This window comes from Galeopterus variegatus, unplaced genomic scaffold (genome assembly GCF_000696425.1).
Source record: "Galeopterus variegatus unplaced genomic scaffold, G_variegatus-3.0.2 Scaffold1551, whole genome shotgun sequence".
Classification (NCBI taxonomy): domain Eukaryota; kingdom Metazoa; phylum Chordata; class Mammalia; order Dermoptera; family Cynocephalidae; genus Galeopterus; species Galeopterus variegatus.
The window spans coordinates 43,514-64,836 of NW_007727662.1; the positions used below are offsets into that span (position 1 = coordinate 43,514).

Genomic DNA, 21,323 nt, shown 5'->3' on the forward strand with positions numbered 1-21,323 from the left:
AAAAAAAAAAAAAAAAAAAAAAAAAAAAAAAAAAAAAAAAAAGAACAGGCAAGATGTGTATTCCTTGGGAAAGAAATAAGCCTGCTAGTTTGGGAGGAGGAGAAGTTCAAGACCCAACTTCCTGGAGATGCCTTGTTCCACTGGCCCACTTTCCTGAGTCTGGGTTTGGAATCAGTACTTTTAGAGCACAGAAACAATGCTAAACAATGCTTCCAACAAAAATTTCACTTGCTCCAAGAACAAAACATTGCTTTAGGTTAAGAGGTAGTAATTATAGACTGTTCTCTCCCCTTTAGGCTCCCACTAATCCCAAAGATAAAAATATACACTATGGAACACTGACAGTTAAGTACCAAAGCACTAATTCAAATAAATATCCCAAAAGGTAGCACCTGCTCTTGGGATAGGGCACCTTTGGCCAACCATGTATTTTAAGACCAAGCACTTTATTAGAAATCTGTTCTGCAAAGAGAACAAATTTAGTAGTTAGAACTATAAAATACCACCTTATGGAACGTCACCATAGTTTTATTCTTTTGCTGGTATTTATACTGTCATGCTACCATGAAGTATGTCAGTATTACACAAGGGGAAAGTAAGGCTAGGGAGGTTAACTGCTGTGTACCTCATAACCAGTTAATGGCAGAACCAAGACCAAAAGTCTGAGTTTTCAAACTTTTTACTTGGCCTGTGAAGTGACAACCAGGCAAAAACAATGGCAGTATGTCACTTTTCTCCCATAATGAAAAAATTAACTTGTGTTCTGCCAGCCTTCTTTCAGTGATGTTTTGGTTTCTTAAGAATTAACATAGTAGAGATCACAGTATAACAAAAAGAAATAACGTGGTCTCTGCTTGGTGCTTTATTCCAAAGGCAGACTGGGAAGAAGTGTATATGTCCCTGAGAAGCCTGTTTCATTTTGGAACTTATTCAACTTAGTTTCAGGGAAAATCTAAAGTTCATTAAGATTTAGAAATGAACAAGGAAGACAACATTTAAATGGCAGCCACTGCCCTGAATCCTATTCAGAGCACCATTAGACAACAGGACTAGTTCCTAATTCTTCCTTATTTGGTAGATTATCTACAACTGAAGAAATAATTCCAAATACAAGTCCACTTAGGCAACATACAGCAATGGAACTAGAAAACCATTTACTATCCAGTTGCCATGTTTAGGGGCATACTAAGTGTAGCTATATACCCTGTCCAACAGGGACATTTGAGAGAATCCTAGTCCCTTTTAATAACACTTGTCTATGGAAGTTATCATAAAGGAAGAGGTTTGTTCTTATGCCCATTTCCTCATTAAGTAAACTGGACCACATTCTGGGATCAAAATGCAGAAGGATCAAAGCACCAAGGCTGAAGATAAGTCAGTTGTGATACCTACTATGTAAACAAAGACAGCAAGAGTGTTCCCTTGTCTACCATCCTACCAAGCACTGGTTCCAATCCACCTCTAGATCCCAGCCCTTGACCTCCCCAAATTCAACATTCCAATTGGCGTACCCAGGTCATTCTTGGATTCAGCTTTCTGGGTCGTTTAATTTGCTGTGTATGTACTCTACACTAAATGTGATTAATTGCAAAAAATAATCTCTTCAAGAAACCTTCATAACAAAATACTGGATTCCCTATTAACAAGAAAAGGGGATCAAGTTTAACAGGCTAAAGTAGAAGACAAGAAATCTGTCAGAACATACATAGATGGCACGAGACAGCTCTGACCTCAGGCCCCCTGTGCTGAACAAGTCTGACAAAACCCCAAGGTGTTAAGAGCTGTAAATATCCAGAGTTATGTGGGAAACAAAAATGTTTCTTTCCCATTTAGTCATCTTCTGAGCTCTCAGCAGACCTTTCATCTGTGGCCACTTTCCAATTGGTGCGTTTGTTTGTCCTCTCCTGTATTTCATTGTTAGCCATAGGGATATGGACTTTTTTATCTTTCTTTTTCCTTTTAGTTTTCTTAGTGTCTCTTTCCTCACTTTCCTCAGAACTGCTAGATGCTGAGTCATCTGTCTGGGAAGTCTCACTTTCTGCCTCTAAGAATAAAACAGATTTTTTGAGAGACTTTTTCCTGGATTTTTTCTTGCGTTTATGTGGTTGTTTCCTTTTCTTGGTACTGGAAGCCCCAGTTTCTTCTGAGAACTCATTTGAGGAATCTGCTGTTATATCTGTGGCTTCCTTTTTGCTTTTCTTCTGTTTTTTGTGTGACTTTTTTTTCTGCTTTTTTTTGTGGGATTTCTTTGACTTCTTGTGCTTGTGGGATTCATGGGTAGATGATTTTACCTGGGGAGATGTTTTTTTCCCATTGGTAATATCTTGCTGATCACTACAAATAAAAAAGTAAAAAAGAAACTGTTTTAAGTAGAAAAGAAAAAGTGTATTTATATTTTAATATTCTTCATTCTAGATAGGAAATTGGGATTAACTTCTGAATTTTAAATCAGAACTTTGACATACAGTTACTATGAGACCTTATCTATTTTATTACTCAGAGTTTTGCTTCCTTTAAAGTGAAGATAAAAATTCTAGTCTGCCATACTGACTTACTGTATGGAATACTATATATAAAAACAGAATGCTTACAGACATGCCAAACATCAATCAGGGAAAGGCAAAATAGCAATTGCCTCTCAACTAAGTCACCTATTATTTCTCTAGCTATGTTTTCAATGTCAAATATTATATATGTCCTTTGTAAAAGTTAGGAAATCAATTCATAGTACAGCCTTTGGAATAATCTTAATTTCTAACTTTTTTTGAGTAAGCCTATTTGCCTTACCTGTCTGTTTCAAATTCTTCAGGGTATAACTCTTTATAACCACTGTGACCCCATCTGTAAGATGACACATTACATGTATCGTTAAAGCAATGCATACATTTTTGGAAATCAAAACAAAATTAGATTTTGTAGTACATGCATACAGACACATAGAGAACAAAAAAACATATGGTAGAGCAAAGCCTGCATTATAGTTCAGTAACAGCTACACTTTTTGTACTGTACACTATCACTTCAGACATTTGTCCATTTGTAAAAGAATTTGCCATTCTCTTAAGAAACACTAAAGAACTCTTATACTCTACTCTTTAGCTATGAAGCATTTTTCTAAAAACATTTCATAACAATGCTGTCTACATTGGGACAGTTAATTTTTTTAAAGTAACAGTTTTATTAAAATATAACTCACATACTGTGAAATTCACCCTTTAAAGTGTAGTGCCTCTAGCCCATGACAACTATCAATCCACTTTCTGTCTTCTATGGATTTGCCTATTCTGGATATATCACATAAATAGAATCACATAATATGTGGCCTTTTGTGTCTGGCTTCATTCACCTAGCATAATGTTTTCAAGGTTTATCCATGTTGTAGCATATGTCAGTACTTCATTCCTTTTACTGCCAAATAATATTCCACTGTATGGATATACCATATTTTGTTTATCCATTCATCAGCTGATAGACATTTGGGTCTCCACTTTTTGGCCATTATGAATAATGCTGTTATGAACACTTGTCTACAGGTTTTTGTGGGGACAATTAATTTTGACAAGTACACATTCTCAGTCCAAATATTAGTAACGGTCACAGGAATTTAGTCACAAACCTGTCAGGCATATTAGCTTCATAATCATATAACTTCTTGTTCCAGGATTTAGCCTTAAGAAAATCATCTTCCAGTGTCCCAGAAATTTCATTCTTTGGCCTCCAATAGTCTCTTTGACTTTCTTCATCAAAACCATCACTGCGCATCCGGCTATCCAGAAATTTCATTCTTTGGCCTCCAATAGTCTCTTTGACTTTCTTCATCAAAACCATCACTACGCATCCGGCTATAAGAAGAAAGCAGAACTTTAAAAGCAATCTGTGAGGTTACTTTGTGGAACATCATGCACAAAACTCAAGTAGCATGCTGAGGGGAGAACAAAACCTGTTTTGTTAATATTAAAAAAAAAAATTATAAAAGACGTTATCCATTCCTCTCTATACATTTTTAAAGTCCAGTGGAAAAAAAATCTGACCATTACTACTCATCCTATTGCAGGATATAGATGAAATCACTTCTGAACTGTGTCATGGTATAGCTCACTCACTGATTCTCAACTAGGAGGGCATGCAAAGAGGGAAGCAGCATAATCACAGCTAAGGATACTTCAAACTACTCTAGAGATTCTGAAATACACTTCTTTCCCCACAAACCAGCAACTTGCTGCAGTGAGGTCATAGTAACAGTGGGAACAAGACCTAATCCATGGGAATGTTGGGGTAAGAAATAAATTGAGAACCACTGATCCAGCCTCGGTTCACAACATCCACTAACCAGCCAGTAAACCAGTTCGTCAGTTATCAAAAAATTTTAAGGACCTCCTTAAAACAGTCAGGCACTGTTCTGGCTCGTAGGAATGAATATACAGCCGACCCTTGAACAATAAAGGGGTTAGGGGTGGGGGACGGGTTGGCAGATACAAAAACTCAGCCCTCTGTATCTGTGGGTTCCACATCCCCTGAATACTATATTTTGGTCTGTGGTTAAACCCACAGATGTGGAACCTGCAGATATGGAGGGCTGATTATTTATTGAAAAAATTCCACATATAAGTGGATCTGTGCAGTTCAAGCCCATTTTGTTCGAAGGTCAAACATAATAGTAAATGAGAGAATCAGAATTCTTGCCCCTACAGGGATTATGTTTTAAAGTTGAAAAAATTCCACATATAAGTGGATCTGTGCAGTTCAAGCCCATTTTGTTCGAAGGTCAAACGTAATAGTAAATGAGAGAATCAGAATTCTTGCCCCTACAGGGATTATGTTTTAAAGATTCACTTTTTGTCAATTTTTTAAAATTATTAATTTAAAAAAATTTTATTCACCAAGACAGGCATTAATAGAGTCCACTCTAAAAGCACAATCATTTTGTTTCTGAAAATGCCACTTGTAATCAACCAATATGAAATAAATCATCTGTACTAACTGTACTTCCAAATTCTTAAAGGACCACCTTCAGAAAGAAAAACATTTTTATGTTGAGACTCTGCCTTCTTTGCAGTTGGCAGCCTAAACACTGAAGCCTTTCACACATAATCACACACCAAAGTCCACATACTCTCCAGCTATGCTCTCTCCATAAATATCTCATTATTAACTACTGATTTCCCTAGGTGGCTTTAGAAATCAGTATTACTACTTTACAGTCATTTCTCAGACACATAGCTTTTACAATTACAGGAATGAGGCCCAAGAGATGTTCCGAACTACTTGAACAGGTATACCTCCACAGGTAAAAGCAACTAAGCCTGTGTAATCCTTCATATTCACACTCAAATTACCAAGAAGGAATGTGAAAGGCAGTTGACCTGGCAAAAATAGTGAGTAGATAGGGTAAAGAAAAGGCTGAAAGAATGAAAGACTAATAGGGGAAGAGTGATTGATCAGCTAAGTGACCATAAGATTCCAATAGAAAATCTTAAGTTAAAAGCTATCATGGGGGGCCGGCCTGTGGCTCACTCGGTAGAGTGTGGTGCTGATAACACCAAGGCCACGGGTTCGGATCCCATATAGGGATGGCCGGTTCGCTCACTACCTGAGCATGGTGCTGACAACACCAAGTCAAGGGTTAATATCCCCTTACCGGTCATCTTTTGAAAAATAAATAAATAAATAAAAGCTATCATGGGCTAGCAGGTTAGTTCAGTTGGTTAGAATGTGGTGTTATGACACCAAGGTCAAGGGTTCAGATCCCCATACCAGCCAGCCACCAACATCACCCCCTGACCCCCTCACCGCCCCAAAAAAGGCTAACGGGCAAGGTCAGAATCCACAGAACCCAATACAATTGTTCAAGGTAGGATTTTTAGAATTTCCATTGCAAGTAAGTACAAAAAATGGAGCCATCAGCATCACAGCTATTATCTTTATGTTTGGGTCTAAATTTATGAAACAGGGAAGGCTTATGAACTCACAGAACTGAATTCATCTATCCTTAACATACCAAAATGTTTTTAAACAAAAGTTGGTAATTTTGAAAAAGATGAGAATGATTTTGGTTCTCAGAGCTGCAACTTCACCTTGAACTGCTGGGTAACATTTTCCCTTTGGTTCCCTGGTAAGCATCTTCCATCTGTTTCTCCAGTTCTCTTATTTTCCACATATCTGATTCCTCCTGAATCTAGAGTTTTTTAAAAAGGAAAGAAATAAAAACAAGTTACTAAAAATAACACTTTACATAACTGAAAATACAGTCTGACTAATTACTGGGTTACAGACTGGGCTACGATCAGGGACCTGTAAAGCAAATTCTGTTTTCTCTAGAAAGTGGTTAAAAGCAATCTGACCCAGTAAATCTCAAACACCTGCAATTCTGCAGCAATAGAACTTTTTAACCCCTGCATAGACACACTTATCACCTTACTGATTTTGGAATTATGCTGCAATTAGCAAATTATAATCCCACTTTTCTTTTTTCTTTATTTTTTTTTTTTAAAGATGACCGGTAAGAGGATCTTAACCTTTGACTTGGTGTTGTCAGCACCACGCTCAGCCAGTGAGTGAACTGGCCATCCCTATATGGGATCCGAACCCGGGGCCTTGGTGTTACCAGCACCACACTCTCCCGAGTGAGCCACGGGCCGGCCCTAATCCCACTTTTCTAAAATGCAATGATTTTAACTGTATCATCTCAACTGAACCGTAATCAATCATGTTTTGTTTTATTTTTAATTTAATTTAATTTTTGCGGCTAGCCAGCACAGGGATCCGAACCTATGACCTTGGTGTTATAAAGCTGCTCTCTAACCAACTGTGCTAACCAGCCGGCCTGTAAGCAATCTTATAAGGAAAACAAAGCAGGTATTATTATAACACTTTACTGAGAAGAAACAAATGCTTAAACATTTTACCAAAGTCAAAAAAACGTCCAAAACAATGAGTTAAAAAAAGAAAAAAACACTAGCAGGACAAGACTTTAAACCCTTTAGGCTAGGTCTCTTTTCACAATATTAGTATTTTTGTCAAAAGCAAAATACAAACAGTATGGTTGCTAGAGAATTTCCTGAAAAGCAGACTACAATTGCCCAAAGAACATGTACACATATTATGTATAAGTCCTCCTGCATAATTTTGTTAAATCTGTGCTAGATTTATCTTTTTTAGCTACCGCTTTCAAATCTAAGTTCACCATATAGTTAGGGGTGGGGTAACACAATTGCATAGGCAGCTTAGGTAACAGTTATACCCTTACCCACAATTAAAAACAAACAAAAAAAATCAAGTGATGTGACAGTAATAAAATTTATTATTAAACCAGAAGTAGTACAGTTCACTGAAGAAAACTAAACAGGAGGCTTTGGCCCTCTTTTCATTATATGTATGCTCCTAGGTGACCTCATCTACTCTCATGACCTCTATTATCTATCTATCTATCTATCTATCTATCTATCTATCTATCTATCTATCTATCTATCAATAATTCCCAAACCTTTATGTCTAGCCCCAACTTTTGTCCTTTCTTCCAAGTCTGAATTTTCAACTGTTTGGACATTCTGTAAGCACTTCACCATCAACATGTTCAAAACCAAACTAATTACCTTTCCCATTACACTTGTCCCTTTTTTCTTTCCCTATGTCAATTAACCAGATCATTATGAGCCACCCATTCACACAAGGTGGTTATCACTATCATCTAATCAGTCACTAGGTTCTTTGGATTCTACGTTCTAAGTTCCTCTTCTTCATCCCTACTGTCACTGCTTTCATGCGAACCCTCATCACCTCTCACCTGGAATATTGCAATTCCTTCCTAATTGGTCTTCCTACTATTTCTGCCCATCTGATCTATTCCCTACCCAGTTGACAAATCATCTTTCTAAAATACAAATATGATCATGTCACACCCAGCTTAAAAACATCTGATGGCTTCTTTATTGCCTAAAGGAAAAAGTTTCATCTCCAATTCATTGTATAATGAATCTCAATGCAACTCTAATTTACCACTCAGGCCTTATCTTCTGCCACTATCCCCTACATCCGGGATGCATACAGTTTCTGGCCATGCCCCACGTGTCTCATGCTCTTTCTTGTTGCCACACATTAGTACATGATGCTCTTTCTGTCCAGAATGATCTTTTATATCTGGTTGAGGTATACCCATTCATCAAAAACCAGTTCAAGGGCCGGCCTGTGGCTGACTTGGAAGAGTGTGGTGCTAACAACACCAAGGCCACGGGTTCAGATCCCTATATAGGGATGGCCGGTTAGCTCACTTGAGAGAGTGTGGTGCTGACACCACCATGTCAAGGGTTAAGATCCCCTTACCAGTCATCTTTAAAAAAAAAAAAACCAATTCAAATATCAGCAGCTCAAATACCGCTCATTTGGTGAAGTGTTTTCTATTTCCCCAAGTCAGATTTCATTATTCCTTCCTTAGTGCTCTAAATCAAAATGAGGAAAACAAATGTAAAGGTAAATGTCTCTATTACACAGTATTTGTCAGGCTTTATTGTAACTATCTGTTTTACCATCTTTGTATATCCCAACTGTGCCAAATAATGCTTGACACACTGTATGCCCTCATTAAGTGTTAAGGAATGACTGGGGTGTACCTCCCACCTTATTGTGAGCATCTGTGTGCCGGATGACATTCCTCAGGAGGACTTTCCCCAATGGGACCCGGGACATTCTTCAATCTGAAATGAATCAATAAATACCATTTAATAATAGTTTCCTTTATTACCTTATCTTTTCTTAAGTTTTATAAAGAAGAATGAAGTAAAGGAATGATCACTGAACTAGAAGCCAGAGATCCTGAGGAAGTTTTTCCTTAACCCTTAAAAGGGGGAAATGCCTAACCACACTACTATGATGAAAGGAAATAATGTACATTAAAGTTCTGTGAAACTGCATAAGATTGCACAAAATTAAGTGCTTTCACGAGCACCATTTTATTTCTCACAATAATTCTGTTTCGTATAAGGCAAGTATCTCCATCCTTATTTTGTAGATGAATTTCACTTAAAGCTATAACTTGCCCTAGGCCACGCAGTCCCAGCAAAAGATGTATATCAATGTCCAGATTAGAAATCAAATTTTGAATCCCAAAATTAGTTTGTGATAAAGCAGATAGATTTGAGAGTGTTAGGAACCACAAATGTAAACAGCAAAAAAAACCTGACACCTAAAAACATCCAATGCAAACATGTCCTAAATTTCTCCAATCAGGGGCATTTTGTTTCTTTCCTATTTTGTACATAAGCCTCCAAAGACTAGATGACAAGGATACTCACGCATATAGCTAGCAGGGGCTTTGTTCAACCACCCCACGCTCACTCACCCCACGATCCTGAGGATATCAGGCATCTTGTTAGTGTGAGACGAAGAACCACTCCATTACAAGATCTCCTCCGACCCAGGAAGCCAAGGAGTCAGGGCTAAAAGTCAGCTCTGCAGCTTCACCCGAGTCCTTCGTGAAAACGCAGGCTTCCCACCGGTTATTCTGCCCTCACCAGTGGCCCAGGCCACCGCTGCCTTTCCCTCAGCCCAGACCGACAGACAGATCTCTCTCCCGAACTGAGGCCCGAGGCTGCGCCGGCGCGGAATCCGGACGGCCCGGTTGACCGGGGCATTCCCCGCTCACGCTCCGCTGGGATGGACCCCGGGACTTGGGTTTCACTCCTCAGAAAGGCTGGAGTCGCTCTGGATGTTTACGACCTTCGGTTGGGCCCCAGGAAGTGTCTAGGGTGCCTGAAGGGGGTGCTGAGGTTTCCAAGTGGAAGACAAAGAAAATACCCCCATCTTTGTCACCGGGATCCCTGCCCCCCATCGGCCTTGGAGCTCCCGGTAACCTTCCCTCCAAACGCCCTCCCCACACAAATACCCACAAACACTCCCATACCGTGCGCCGCAGCCTCGCGTGGCAGGGGTGGGGGAGAGGAAGCGGTCTGAGAGAAAAAGGAGGCGGCTTCCCTTTCAGGCCGGAAGTCGTGCTCTTGAGAAAATCTTCCCACCAACGTGAGATGCAGGAACTCCCGCGGGGAGGGTTTCCAGGACCTTCTAGAGATCGTGTCAGAGTGAAGCAGATTTCCTGGAAAAGTAGTGGGTTGGGCCCAGCAGAAAAGCAAGCTCCGCACTAGAAGGCGGAGATTCCGGAACTGGATGTAAAAAGACCTTTCTGCTTGGAGCTTCCCGGACCCAATTAGGTGCTGTACACAGTCTGGTTACCCTGGTAACAGGAGTCGCTGTTTTTCAAGGAGCCGAGAGAGGAGGTGAGTTCATCTGGAATGATTGCCCGTTAGTTAAGTATACCAGTTATTCTAACCCTAATACAGTATTTGAAGAATCTAAACCTCCTCATTTTGAGGATGCTGTGGGACTCATCTCCCGTGGGAGAGGGAGCCGAGGAGTTATCTGAAGACGGAGAGAATGTTACTCTCATTTAGTGTTTAGCAAGTGTCCAAGCCTCTTTGTTTCGCCTATTTAATCCTCACAATAACCCTATGAAATAGGTATTATTGTCTTCATTTTTAGCAGAACAAACTGAAGTACATATATACATTAATTGCTCAAGGTCACACAGCTTAGTAAGAGATAGAGCTAAGACTGGAATTTAGGCATTCTGGCTCCGGAGTCCATGCTTTTAACTACTAAACGATATTGAAGATTGAAGAATTCTCATATGGACCTCTAGCAATTTTAGGACTGGGGAGGCACCAGTCAGCCAATACCCCGGTGTTGGGATAAGAAGATTATCGGGAAATTCTGACTTAAAATGACTGCTCTGCGTCCTCGGGGATTGTGAGGGTCCAGGTGGAGGTAGGGCCTTATCTGAAAGGACAACTTGAGAATTTAGGAAAGAGTACTAGATAGAGGATAAGGAAAAGATAAGGTGGTGCTGATCCACAATCTTTTAGACACAGGTCTTAAGGATAGCTGCTAACTTCACCAAAACAACTCCTGGCTCGTTCCTCCCCCAGAAGAGGAAATGAACCAATAGCTACATAGGCTTTTATCCCCTTAAGTCATGTCTTTCTGCAGGTTTAAGAGGCTTATTCACCATCAATCATGGAGATATCCTCACAGGGTCTGCTCACTCAGGTTACTCAGTTCTGGAACCTCCTGGATGATCTGGCTGAAAGTGACCCTCAGGGCTATGAGAAGTTCATTCAACAGCAACTAAAAGAGGGGAAACAGCTCTGTGCTGCCCCAGAACCCCAGCTCTGTGTACAGACCAGGATCCTGGTATGTAGAGTTGGTGCCAGTGATGGGTAGGTCTTGAATGAAATGATCCTGGAACAACCAGAGAAAACTTTACCCTTAGCTCATGCTACTTTTTTTTTTTTTTTGCAGCTGGCCAGTATGCTCTTGCTACTTTAACACAAGAAAACTTGAGGGAAACTTACCTCTCTAAATAAAAATATGAAATGTAATGTGAAAGACTGTGTTGAAGGAATAAGAATGGGAAATTCATACTTGATGTATTGTGGAGATCTCAAAATGAGCCATATTTTTCTGCTAGAATGAAAAGAAAAAGTGATGTAATGATTTAATATAGAATCATGGAGTTGGAGCTTTTTGTGGGGGAGGGAGAGGGCCAGGAAGGGGATCTGAACCCTTGACTTTGGTGCTTTCCGCACTAGGCTCTAACCAAATGAGCTAACCTGCCAGCCCTGGGGCCTTTTCTCTTTTTTTATTTTTATTCTTTTTTATAAAAATATGACCGTTAAGGGGATCTCAACCCTTGACTTGGTGTTGTCAGCACCAGGCTCTCCGAAGTGAGCTAACCAGCCATCCCTATATAGGGATCTGAACCCGTGGCCTTGGTGTTATCAGCACCACACTCTCCCACGTGAGCCATGGGCCAGCCCTCTGGGACCTTTTCAAATAGAGAACTTAGGGCCGGCCGGTGGCACACTGGAGAGTACACCGCTTGGGAGCACGGCAGCGCTCCCGTCGAGGGTTCGGATCCCATGTGGAGACCGGTTCCCGCTCACTGGCTGAGCGCAGTGCGGGCTCAACACTGAGGGTTGCGATCCCGTTACCGGTCAGTAAAAAAGACAAAAAGGAAAAAAAAAATAGAGAACTTATTTGTTTGGGGAGATAAGGAAGTGGTGAAATAGGGTCAAATTCACCTGGTACAACTTCTTACATCAATTTCCTCTCTTTCTTCCCATTTCCTCTGGGACCAGCAACTAGATTCTTGATGAGAAGCCAACAGCTTTGGGAAAATCAAGTGAAAAAGTATAATTTACCAAACACTTCCAACTTACTCCATCTTCCAGCTCTGTGATGAGTTGCCTTCAGGATATTATTATTAAAAAATTTTTTAAACTAGGTTTTGAGATATGCAAAATTATTTGCTTTCTAGAAACCAAAAGAAAAAATACTTTTTATCAACCTATGTCAGTGGAAAAGGATCCCGGCTCCCCAATCAACCACTCATCTGTTTCCTCTAACTGTTGGCAGAGCAGAAGATATATCTGAGATATCAGGTATAAAGAATTAAGGAAGAAAGCACATTTAAAATTTTTACTGGGAATAAGCATTGACTGGATTTTACTTGGTAAAACGTTTCAAGTAAAATATTTTATTTGGTGATAATATGATGACAAATTAGTGTACCTTTATGCAAATTTAATACTGTTTAATTTTTCTAATAATATAAGCTATTTATAACTAACACAAAAATGCCCTAATTGGAATTTTGTGTATGTAGGATTGTGATTGCCTCTCAAAAATATAGAATTTATATTTTCTAGCTTTATCAAGAATGTCATTTAATATATTACCTGACAATATCATTAGCAAAACAAGCTGTCTTTATTTCACACCCTCTGAATTACACACACAGATGCTTACACAGTCATCAATGTTGCCTACAATCCTGATGTTCTTCAAGCAGCAGAAAAAGACCAAGTGAAAAAAGACCAGTTAATACAGATGGCCATGAAATGCATTGAGGAGCAACTCCAGTTCACTCTGTCACACTCTTACCATATTACCAAATTTAGAATAAAAGGAAGCATTCAAAGAATGAAAAAAAATCTGATGGGAATCCAAACTGATTCCACAGATTTAAGAGAGAAAATAAGAAAGGGTAAGTTGATGAATGTAAACTTATTTAAGAGTCTTTATCTGTATACATTTTGCAAACTAGAAGTCTCAATTTTAAAAGATGAGAAACTTAAGATAGAAAAATGTAAACATTAGATATTAGAAATTATAGAATATGGGCCGGCCCGGTGGCGCACTGCTATAGTGCGCCGCTTGGGAAGCGCGGCGGCGCTCCCGCTGAGGGTTCGGATCCCACATACAGACCGGTTCCCGCTCACTGGCTGAGCGAGGCGCGGGGGCAATGCCGAGGGTTGCGATCCCGTTGCTGGTCCCGGTCCGGTACGGGGGCGACACTGAGGGTTGCGATCCGTTGCCGGACACGGAAAAAGACAAAAAGGAAAAAAAAAGAAAAAGAAATTATAGAATATCCTTAGAAGACTTTTAAATCCTGCAATTTTTTCGACCAAGCTCTTTGGTTTAAGATTATTTTAACTTAAGATTCCCAAACTAATTTAACTGCAGCTTTATCTGCCATCTCATATAACACTACAACTTCATAGCCTGATAGTATTTTAAGTTGTAGATTAATTTGTGATTTTATTTCCTCTCCTTTTTTATCATAAAGAACTAACTCTTGAACAGATAAGAAGCAGTACTGTGAGTAATCCAGATCACTTCCCTCAACTGTTACTGCCAAAAGAACAAGTTTCAGGCAAAGCGGAGTGTCTGATAGAAGAGATTTCCAGTACTGAAATCCAGGTGGAGGTGAAGATACCAGCCTATGAATTAAAAATTGTAAAGGATCAGAATGAGAAACCTCTGAAAATTGAATTGAGAGTTGAATTACCTGGTATTAATTCAGTCTCTCTCTGTGACCTTAGTGTTTCTGAGGTAAGTTGAATGGACACTATAAATTTATATCAGTCAGCATTCACTATATTATGCTGTAGTAACAAACTCCAAAATTTCAGGGCCTTGCAATAATTTGCTCAGGTTACATGTCACTGGGCCTACTTTGTTCCATGAGTCAACATTTCAAGATCCAGGTAAAGGAGCAATACCCATCTGAGATACACAATTCTGATGGCAGAGGGAAAATAAAAGTGGTCAAACCATGCAATGTATCTTAAAACTTCCCTTCCGACATGGCATATATCACTTCTACTCACATTCTGTGGACCATAGTCGCAAGGCCAAGTCTTATTTCAATAGGACTGGGAACTATATTTTCTCAAATGTACTCATAGGAAGTCACATAGCAGGAATGTATAATCCGCTTACAAAAGAGCAAATAATTGAGAACAGTTCTTCAGTTTACCACAGCTTCCTCTCTTGGTCACAAATATTTGCTTGTTTCCCCAAGAAAAACACCTCCAATCCTAGTATCAGACTCCAAAGTATAGGATTTTGCTATCTTAATCTATATTAGTCTCCTCTTGAACCATGGACCTATGACAGGTTATCTATTACCCTAACCCCATCCACCATACAATGTGGAATGGGGAGAGGATGACCGTAATTCACCATCTCAATTCAGAAATGGGAAGAATATGAGGCACAGTAGTTACTGGTACACAGCAATTCTGAAATCCTAGTACGAGGGTCCTTTTCCTGTAGGTAGAGGATGTTCTTGCTTAGGTCCCTTAGAAGATTTCTTGATTACCTAGCTCCCCAGTTGCATTGTTTTCCATGACCTTCAGCTCTATTCTTTGAGAAGATTTTTCCTTTTCCAGTGTCCACCTTGGTCACATCTGAAAAGAGTATTGGAGAATATACCATTCTTAGGTGCTGAACAGTTTTCTCAGCCTGTTTCCTGCTCATGGAATGTTGGGGTCCAAAAGGTGTTTTAAACTTTGAAGTCAGTTTTAGTCCAAGCTGGTAGCATTTTATTTCTTTGATTCCAGTCACTGCTATCCCCACTATTCTTTTTTAGACACACCCATATTCAAGACCTGCCTGTCTCTTTAGACTTAATTGCTTCATTTTAGCCAAATGTGAAGATTTACTGAAGTTCACCTTAATCCATTCAGAGGCTTTAGCAAAGGGCATAAAGATTTGTGATTTAGCCTTTGCCTCTACACTGTCTTAATCAGCCTTTGTTGATAAAAATAATTTCTCAATTTTATCCTTTATTGGTTGAAAATAAAAATTTGTTCCATTTTTCAGCCATCAAGTCTGAGAATGTTTGAGCCCTATACATTCCCTTTCAATTCTACTTACACGCTGGGCAATTCTTTTCTGAGTTCGTTTCTTTCTTGTAATGCCTTGTTAAATGTAGACAACAGACCCAACACATGCTACCAACATTGTTTTCCCACTTCACCTAAAGCCACAAATTAACTAGGTACATTTTTTGTCTTCCAAATTATTGTGGTAGTGTCACTAAGGGGCTTTATCACTATGAAACATGGATCACTATCTTTCCAGGCTCAAATAAGTTGCCTTGCTCTTTGCTAGCCAGCCCCAAAGTCATTCCATATAATTTTGGACGGCAGCACCCTACTTGTGGTGCTGTAGCATTTGATGTATTGAATACCAATGACAAATAACCTCAAAATCTCAGGGATTTAGAACAGTAATTTTATTGCTCATTCATTCCAAGTTAAATGGGAATAAGCGGGATCCTCTTGAGGGAAAGGATGGAATAACTGGGAACAATAATCCAATAACTAATGTTAAACAGGAATTTTTTAATATTTTCATCTTTTAAAAAATCTCTCGCTTTATTATTCTTAGGATGATTTATTGATCGAGGTCTCTGAGAAGTACAGATTACATCTGAATCTTCCAGAACCTGTTGATAGTGAAATGACTACAGCAAAATTTATCAAAGAGAAATCTACATTAATGATCACAATGCCATTGGCATAAAACAAGAGCATCATATTTTGGCTTTTTGGTACTAAAATCATACGAATTTTAAGACCTTCATTGTAGGTAAAGACATAGTAGTTTATCTTAAACACTAATTCTGTATTTTCTAAGAGTTCCTTTTGATGTAATGATGTTTTCTCTTCAGCTGTTGTTTTATCTATTTTTTTTAACTCATTCTTTTTCCTTATCAAATAAACTTGGCATCAACCAGAAACTATTAAAAACAGTATTGCCACGATGTACTTGTTTTAAGTAATGTGAAAACTCTTGGTTTACTGCATGAAAAAAAAATTTAAGTCTCTAGTAAATGTTTACATCAGGAAAAAAACCCAGACTGTGCAATAAGTTTTTGGGTTTTCTTTTTTCTGGTGTCTGGGTGGTATGGGGATCCAAACCCTTGACTGTGATGTTATAACATCTGGCTCTAACCAACTGAGCTAACCAACCAGCCAAGAAGTTTATTGCCAGGATGGGCTGTAGCAGTAAAATTTCTTCCAGCAATAAAGCTACATTGCCAAATATAATAATATTCAAACTATGCTTCTATGAACTTCTGTTCTTCAAAACAGCTCAGCCAGGAATCCAAGCATCCCAGCTAGACTTTTTAATATTAGATAGTGTCTTGTCTGTGGACTGGATACGACATAGTAACCAGTAATTGGATATTGCACATCATAAGCAAAATATATGTATCTCTAATTTGAGAAAAAAGAATTGACTTTGGGACAAGTGCTTTTCTCCTAAAGAAATGATCAAAAGTACAGAAGTGATATACTTTTCAACTTCCATTCATCTCTTCTAAGCTGTCAAATACAAAGGTACCAACTATCCAGTTTATATCCCAAGTAAGCAATATGTACATCAAACTTCAAACATCCCTTAATCGTCTTTTCTATATACAAAACAACTTCCCTGTAATTATCAGTTTCTAGTTCAACATAAGGTCTATAAATGTAATTTTTAACTTTAGAAACTAATGTATGTGTAATAGTTGATATGTGACATTTAAAAGCAAATATAGGGCTGGCCAGTTAGCTCATCTGGTTAGAATGCAGCCTTATAAAAACCAAAGTCACGGGTTCAAACCCCCATACTGACCAGCTGCCAAAAAAATAAAAATAAAAGCAAATATAATTTTCTCAAGCCTAATTCAAATACTGGGTTTGAATGCTACTAGCAATAGGATAATTTAACTTCTGAAAACTTTCTGGAACTGTATAATTTCCTAAAATTAACAAACCTATTACACTCTCATCCCTCAGAAAACTTGGAATGCCTTCACCCTATCTTTCCTTCTACAAAGTCACCCCCAAACGTATTTCCTAGAATCTCCCCCTTCCTAACCACGTGGAACTATCTCTACTCTTGCACTCACTTATAGGTGCCACATAAGTCAGTATCTATGGGTTTGTGTACTCAATGAAATACTTATCAAGATCTAATATACTTAATGTTAAAGTGTTAAATTTACATTCTAGTTATTTTCCAAAATATTCTCAAGCATATTATTTCAATGGATTTTATGTTAATAAAAACATCTTTACCTTTCCCTCCCTACAAAAAGCAAAATGTTGCCCAGAAAGGGCAATTACCTAATCATGAACCATGGACTGGTTTAAATTTAAATCTAAGATTTTTTTTCTCAAAACTAGAAATTATTTTAAATGGACATCAATTATCCTTTATTTAGAGACCAGATTTTTCTACAAACTTGATTTTAGATCACTTATCAGTAGTGCTTATGATTTCCCCATGTATCCGAGGACTTGTGTATTATGACGTGATAACTATTCCTTGAAACATTCCTGTCCTCTCTACATATTGGTCTACTCCTTTTGTAGAGCATACCTCGGGATACTATAACTTCACACTTACAAACCTGAGAACTAGGAATAACTTATCTAACAGAGCCAGACCATGCTTTCCATCTTGGTAATAAGTGCTACACGCCAACATGGGGTACTTCGGTAACTCCTTGGACTTACAGTATTAGATTATATCCTCCTAAACTCAGTCCTTATTTTTACCAATTATATAAACTCAAAATGTATCTGTGTTGAGAGCTTATACATACATAGCTGTCCCTGGATCAATGTGAAAAAAAATAATTACAAATAAATCAAAAATTAGACCAGACACATAAGAAACAGTTTAATTTTTAAACAATCTTATTTGAACCAAAAACACTATTTCTAACTTTTTTCAGTTCTGGTAAGAGATATGGATTGAATCCAGATTTAGATTATAGCTCAGATAAATTTTTAACTCAGAACAATTTTTTATCAGTAGGTAACTGTTTTTGTTTTTCTTTCAAGGGAACAATAGAGCCATAGCATTAACAAAGAATGAATTATCTTTGAAGTTTCATATTTGAACCAGATTTGGCTCATACTGATGATGGTCCCTTGTGATAAATTTGTTCCTTTTGCATAATCTCCAGTTCGACCTAAAATTACTAATTACTGAAAAGTCAGATTAATGTATTAAATTGTTTTCATAATAACAGAGCAAGGTAAATGTTTGTGGAATATATGGAGTGTCACTTGTGCACCATGTAATAATGAACATTTAGAAATAGAATCAACAGTGAAACACTGCATATTTCAGGGGTAGCTCCACATACTACATATACAAGGAAGCATTGGTCAGATTTTAAATAGTCATAAATAATTCCAAACATTTATTAAAACACATCATTTCAATAGCAAGTCTGGAATCATGATGTTCCCAATTCATTTTTATCATCCTGATAGCACCTCCTCCTTCCCTCCAAAAGAAAGGCAAAACATAACGAAATGGAAAAAAGAATTTAGGCTGATAAGGTAGCAACCTTTTTTCTCTCCAACAGGATTTTAGGGCTTTCTTATTTTACATGAGGCAATGCTGGAGTGGAAAAACATACAACGGTTTTTTATACACATTTAATTTTTCAACTTTATCCAAGTAGAAATTACCATTTTGTTTAGGCATCATTTTTTAGCACTCCAAACTGTTCACCAATGATCTCCCCGTCACACTCCCTTCTCTTCAAATAGGACTTGGTGATAAATGGACTTTGGCACATATCCAACTCTAGTAACCATATTTTACATATGTACACCTATTCCATATATATCCCATAATTACTTGGTAGAGTTTTCCAGTTATTTGAGTAATAAAGTTGTGATAATTTGTTTGCAGTTAACTACCAGTTAATGTTAGAGGGAAAATTCTATTTTCACAACTTCTGTTAAATTCTATAAGCATGTTCTTTTTTTTGGAGGTTATTGCAGAATTCTGCTCTCAGAATTACACATTTATGTTGTTTGAATAAATACCCATACAAATTTTCAATTATACCAAGTCATCTGGTTTACATTTATGTCATTATCTCAAGAAGGGAAAACAACCATTTAGGGGTTCATAGAAAAGTAAACAAAGAACAACTGGTTGAAAAGGTCTTAGAAAATGTAGACTTTTAAAATTTCACTTATTTTCTGTGAAGTTCTCTACCCTTCCCATCCATGATAAACCAAGATCACGTAATAAAATTTAATTCAGGGTTAAATTTGAAAATCAAGCTTCAGTTCAAACAGTTCCTCCCATGAGAACTAATTTTCCTGACTTCTCTTTCCCTAACATCTAAGCAAAACATTTTAGGCTATAAAATTTCAGAACTTCAAGGTTTCATCCAGGTTACTTTTACATACCTGTGTTTAGGGAACCACATTTCTGCCTATCCTACATTTCCTGGTGGAAGTACTTATAACCCAAGGGCTAAGATACATGTCTCTTGATGAAGAGTATAAAGCCTAAAATATGGTGTTATTAAATGTGCACAATATTTGGGTATAATTGGCATTAAAAAAAACTCAGTAATGCCCATTACAAATAACTTAACTGGAAAGACTCATCGATAAAAATAACTGGTTAACTTTAAAATAAAAAGAACCACCTATTTAATAACATATAAATATCTGGATAAGAATGAACCAATGTGACCTGGGAGAGTCTAGAAATTCTAGGGTTAATTTATAACAACATGGTGATAGGTTTTTCAAGGTACTTTCTAAACTCAGCAAGCCACTGGGCTCCAACTGCTCCGTCCACAACCCGATGATCACAACTGAGTGTAACAGACATCATGCTAGCCACATCAAATCTAGAAAGAGATAAAAAAACATTATTAAGTATTCTGAAAGTAATCACCGTATCTTAGCCAGTAACCACCCAAATGCCAACTCCTACCCTATAATCCCACCCAGATACTATTATTCCCCACCTACTGTTCATGTCCCCTATACTTTAAGCTCAGATAACAGCTTAAAGAAACAATCCAGACACACCTGGAGCATGGGTCAGCAAACTACAGCCCATGGGCCAAATCCTGCCCTCTGCCTATTTTTATAAAAATAAAGGTTTGTTGGAATTCATATAGGTTTTGTTAATGCCTGCTTTCATACTACAATGGCAGAATTATTTGCAACAGAAAGCCTAAAATATTTTACTATATGACTCTTTAAGTGTACTGACCCCTCACCTAAGTAAGGCTTCCCATCTTAAGTAGTATTAATTACATTTACTGAAATAAGAAAGATTGCTGCCCTGAGGAATTTCATTCTATACTTATCTCTTTTTTTTTTTTTTTGGTGGCTAGCCAATATGGGGATCCAAACTCTTTGACCTTGGTGTTACAATACTGTGTGCTAACTAGCTGAGCCAACCATCCAGCCTGTATTTATGTCTGACTACCTGAAGCTCCAGTATACCATGCCACTAATTGTCTGCAAAACTGACACTCAAAAACAGGTGTAATAGAATGAAAATGAGCTTACAACTACCTCTTCGTTTTCGCACTTACCCTTTTTCATTATCTGCTGGAACCAGTTTATCCTCTGAAGCACCAATTGCCAGAATACATGCTTGAGGTGGGTTAATAATAGCAGAGAAATTCTTAATTCCAAACATTCCTAAATTGGAGATTGTGAAAGTGCCACCCTAGAGGAAAAAAGATTAAAATTAGACCACATTAATTGCTTGTGAACACAAATCAGATAAAATGAGAAATGTTCTGTGCAAAGACTTTAAGATAATCTTTTACTTTAAGAAAGACCTGACGGTAATGGTAAATGGTAATGGTAAAGAATGGTAAACATATTACCAAAAATATTCAGCCATTAACAATATGAACAAAAGTCGGTTGTGCTGGCTTTTACACACTTTTTAGAAAACATCTTATTTTCAGTTTTTGATATGTGACTCAATTTTTCTTTATTTTCAAGACCTAGTGTCAGTAAGAATACATGGCAGAATCAAAAGGTGTAAAATGCAATACAAGTATTATGCTGACCTTAAAAATTAACATAATCCTTAAAACGCAGAAGGTAATAATACCTTACCTGGAACTCATGTGGCTGAAG

The 21,323-nt window shown here is 37.9% G+C and overlaps 3 protein-coding genes across 3 annotated transcripts in view; 1 reads left to right on the forward strand and 2 right to left on the reverse strand.

The window, feature by feature from the left end:
- Positions 1–1,527: 1,527 nt before the first annotated feature.
- Positions 1,528–9,889, reverse strand: LOC103594391 (chromosome unknown open reading frame, human C11orf57). Its single transcript, XM_008577599.1, has 6 exons — positions 9,335–9,889; positions 8,614–8,690; positions 6,075–6,175; positions 3,617–3,766; positions 2,788–2,841; positions 1,528–2,334 (listed from the first exon to the last, which is right to left on the reverse strand). The coding sequence occupies exons 2-6, from the start codon at positions 8,680–8,682 to the stop codon at positions 1,830–1,832; spliced, it is 879 nt and encodes a 292-aa protein (XP_008575821.1). The 5' UTR covers positions 8,683–8,690; positions 9,335–9,889; the 3' UTR covers positions 1,528–1,829.
- A 165-nt stretch (positions 9,890–10,054) lies between these two features.
- Positions 10,055–16,150, forward strand: PIH1D2 (PIH1 domain containing 2). Its single transcript, XM_008577600.1, has 6 exons — positions 10,055–10,265; positions 11,035–11,238; positions 12,365–12,488; positions 12,848–13,093; positions 13,676–13,941; positions 15,787–16,150. Exons 2-6 carry the CDS (start codon positions 11,062–11,064, stop codon positions 15,919–15,921), a joined length of 948 nt encoding a protein of 315 aa, XP_008575822.1. The 5' UTR covers positions 10,055–10,265; positions 11,035–11,061; the 3' UTR covers positions 15,922–16,150.
- Positions 16,151–18,053: 1,903 nt separating this feature from the next.
- Positions 18,054–21,323, reverse strand: part of DLAT (dihydrolipoamide S-acetyltransferase) — a 41,573-nt gene continuing 38,303 nt past the window's right edge. The window contains exons 13-14 of the mRNA XM_008577601.1: positions 20,765–20,901; positions 18,054–20,065 (exon numbers count right to left, since the gene is read on the reverse strand). Of these exons, the coding sequence (XP_008575823.1) occupies positions 19,936–20,065; positions 20,765–20,901 (267 nt within the window). The 3' untranslated portion in view covers positions 18,054–19,935. The remainder of the gene's footprint in view (positions 20,066–20,764; positions 20,902–21,323) is intronic.